At 48.5% G+C, this 3,564-nt stretch overlaps 1 protein-coding gene across 1 annotated transcript; it reads right to left on the bottom strand.

Moving 5' to 3' along the window:
• Nucleotides 1-527: 527 nt before the first annotated feature.
• H310_13383 (hypothetical protein) lies at nucleotides 528-1,430 on the bottom strand (the record flags this gene model as incomplete). The annotated part of the gene is made up of 2 exons (XM_008880866.1): nucleotides 528-713; nucleotides 1,218-1,430. The coding sequence occupies 2 exons, from the start codon at nucleotides 1,428-1,430 to the stop codon at nucleotides 528-530; spliced, it is 399 nt and encodes a 132-aa protein (XP_008879088.1).
• Nucleotides 1,431-3,564: the final 2,134 nt, after the last annotated feature.

Here is a 3,564-nt window from a genome sequence, read left to right as displayed (position 1 = left end):
GGGTGTAAGTTCCGAACGACGTCGAACACGAACGACATGGATCGCGGACCCTTCAGGTACTCATCAGTGGGGGGGTCCAGTCGTCAAACTGGTTGCCGAACGACTGGTTGGTGGACTCGACTACTTTGACGCCTACTTGATGTACTTCGGCTTGGATTTCTTCGTCGTCGGCTGCAGCTTGGCGACGACTGGCACATTGACACGTCTCAGTTTTTTGCCGTTCACAAGGGGAGTAGGATCTTGCGCATAGCATGCCATGGCCTGGCGCTCACTGCTGAACACACTGCTTATGGTGGCCACGATGGGCCTGCCGCGTCTCGGTGGACGCGCCTTGCTGCATTCCAATTGTACGTGTGAAGGTCACGACAAGGATCCCTGTTGATGGAGCTGCTTGACCGAATGGCAACCCCGGCAGCTTGGCATAGCTCTTCATTTTGGGCATCGGAGTCACAATGGCGACGTGGGGCTGTCGCTTGCGGACTGGTGTTTCATGCGGCTTTGGAGTCGCCGGTGGTGCATCCACCGTCTTAGGGCCCTGCCTGCCTTCGCGTCTCGAGGTCCTGGCGCTCGCGGAGCTTGGCGACGTTTATTCGCTCTTTGGCCTCTTGTTCCCTTTGGACTTTGAGCTGCCGAAGCTTTTGCCGTCGCGCCTCGAGTGCTTGCTTCAGCTGTAGCAACACGTTCACTCGCAGGTCCAACATGCTCATGCACAACTTACAGTCCACGAGTGCATCGAGTGGCCAAGGCCAATTTCTGAAAATCAATAATACATTTGCACGGGCAAAATAATAATGCTCGGACTGACTGGACCTCTACAATTGCATTCAACTTGAAGTATTGAATTACACAAGAAATTAAATGCAAGAAGCCACGATGCTATTCGTCATTCTCACTCACACCCATGTCGTCGCAGTCGCTTGAAGCCGAAACGTCAACTTCATCAGAAGTTTCGCTATCGAAGTCTTGAAAACAACTTGCTTCCGCCAAAGTTTCTGCCTCTCGAAGAGCGATATCCAGCACAAGCAGTTTTGCCGTAGATGCTGCAATGGTGTTGTAAATCACCTCAGTGTCCAATTCATAAAACGCCCGATCAAGACGATCGCGAACCTCCGCAAACGTAGTGGTAGAAGTGTAAACACGACCAATTGTGCCCTTGACATTGGCCCACACCATCTGAATCGGTTGAAGGTCAGAAAACCTGGAGACGAGAACACCACATGATATCCACGAGTCCGTGCCATTTCGACAATGGCAGGTGGGATGTGCTCGTCGATATGCTTCTTCAAGGCTGCCCAGATCGTCGCCTTGAGATCAGTAGAAGACACACCAGGAACCTTGAACTTCACACAGGCTTGATAGAGATCGCCCTTCTTCCAGTTGCCCTTGGCAGTGTCAAACGGCCGCCCCTTGTGATATTTGGCGTTTTCCATGACAAAGACAGTCGATGCCCATCAGAGGTTCTCAATCCGAGGTTCTCAGCTTCATCGAGCAGCTTCTCAAACCAGTCGACAAAGTATGCATGGTTGAACATTGAATGGTAGTCTTTCACTGTCTTCCCGTTCGTCTTTCCACCAACAAAAATGTCCAGGCCAAGATATGTGACACATCCGATCCATCATCAATAATTCCAGCGATAAAGCAATATCGACGTCCTTAGTGTGTTGGTCTCGTTGTGCTGTGCTCGGAGTCGTACAGACTGTCCTCATGACGAGTGTAGTGATGATGAATGAAACTTTCGTCAAGGTACACCACGGGCCGTCGAGGACGCATTACCACTGTTGGCACCATCATGCTGACGTAAGCGTCCCGAGCCATCTCATGCGCCTTGGTCATCCTGAACTCAGTTCTCCCCGCGCACTTCCCACGAGCATACCCCCCATTCGACAAGAAGACTTGGACAGCACGAAGACAAGCGGAGTAGTCATTTGGCCGGGAGGCATCCACGAAGACGACGTTGTAGTCAATGAGGAGCGCCAAGACGTCCCGGGCGACAGTCCTGGTACGGGTGACGCAGCGGTCTCGAATAAACGCCATCACAAAGGTACGTCCCGAGTCTGACGTAGGGACGCGCGACGGATGATTCTTCGTGTTCGAAGGTGGATCGGCCTCAGACAAACTGCTCTTGCCGAGGAACTCGCAAAGGACTCCCTTAACGGTTTTGTTGGAGCGTCCAAGTAAGCGAGAGATGGTACCAGTAACGTCGCTTCTCCGTTCTTCACGGAGTGTGTCTTGAAGCCACAGTATGTCCATCTACTCATCAATAGTCAAGCTGCGCCTGCGGCGCAGCTTTACGAAGGCTTTAATGTGGGCTATTGTCACCGGGTCCATTGCAAAGGGTGCAATTTTGGCCATGATTGCCCTGAAAATGGTGGGAAACGATCGGGCCAATCAAGACCGTCATTTAGCCGCCAATTTGACGAAAACCAGGCAAGAAATGAGTGAGTTATGGCGAAAAAACCGAAATTATATGAAATTGACCACCAAGTATGTGAAAAAGGCACACTATAATATACAGGTTTTAGTGTGCTGAATATTTTTATTATTTTTCTCCTTCCCATTATATTGGTTTTGACAAGGATTTGTCTTTTATAGGCCTATTTTAGTTTAATTTGTAGAGTTTTTTCATTCTATTGCGCAGGACATTTCTTTACAGAGTCTTTTCGTGACGGAGTTTTTTTCTTCGAGTTCTGGTAAATCGAATGCATATAAAATTGTAAAAATCCACCAATCCTGTCACATCAAACCTCTGCTTGGCCCCTCGATGCCCTCGCGGACTGTTAAACAATTTGAGAGGGATACAGCGAGCGACGGAAAAAATATCCCCAGTGGTACGAGAGAAATATCTTGAAATTTGTATCACAAGGAGAGAGCACAGTATTGCCGTTTTTGGCGAAAACTGGACTTTTCATTTTATTGTTGTAAACAATGAGTACATCTCAAACTATTGACGTAGCCAATCACATCGCGTTGCATACTGCTCACGATGTCGGACGTTGCCGTCCCGAGGCTGAATCGCTGTTTGCCGTGACCATGCGTCAGAGAACACAAAGCTACATTGCCTTTACGGCTAATTTATGCTTGGTTTGTCCAAGATGTACTTGGCGACACTTTATGCCAAGCAAAAGTCAACAGTCGCTGCATGAAACAATCGGTTTGAGGCCACCGGTGCAGTCACATGTACCAACAATGGACGTTTTGTAAACGCGTTAATAACGCCTTGAGCCAAGTCACTAGGAATTTGTATGTGCAAAATGTTGCGTCAATTGTTCTGCGTCAGAAATATTTTCGTTGAAGTCCAGTTTTGAACAGTAGTCGACGGCACCGAGGGGACAAAAGAGCTTTTCTTTTGAGCCACATGACCATTTTTCCTAGCCCCGGGTTCGAGTCCCGGGCGCGTCGAACTTTTTTGAAAAATTAATTGTATAAAATTAACTCTGTAACGTCGGCTCTCAGTGATCGACAGAACTCTCAGTGATCAGCCGAGCTCTATCACCCAATATAATCGAAAGAATCTTGTGATTGGATAAAATTCGCTACTCCAACAACTAAACCCCTCATAATTTT

This window comes from Aphanomyces invadans (genome assembly GCF_000520115.1).
Source record: "Aphanomyces invadans strain NJM9701 unplaced genomic scaffold supercont1.50, whole genome shotgun sequence".
NCBI classification, from domain to species: Eukaryota; Oomycota; class Saprolegniomycetes; order Saprolegniales; family Verrucalvaceae; genus Aphanomyces; species Aphanomyces invadans.
This window is presented reverse-complemented; position numbering and strand designations above follow the sequence as displayed.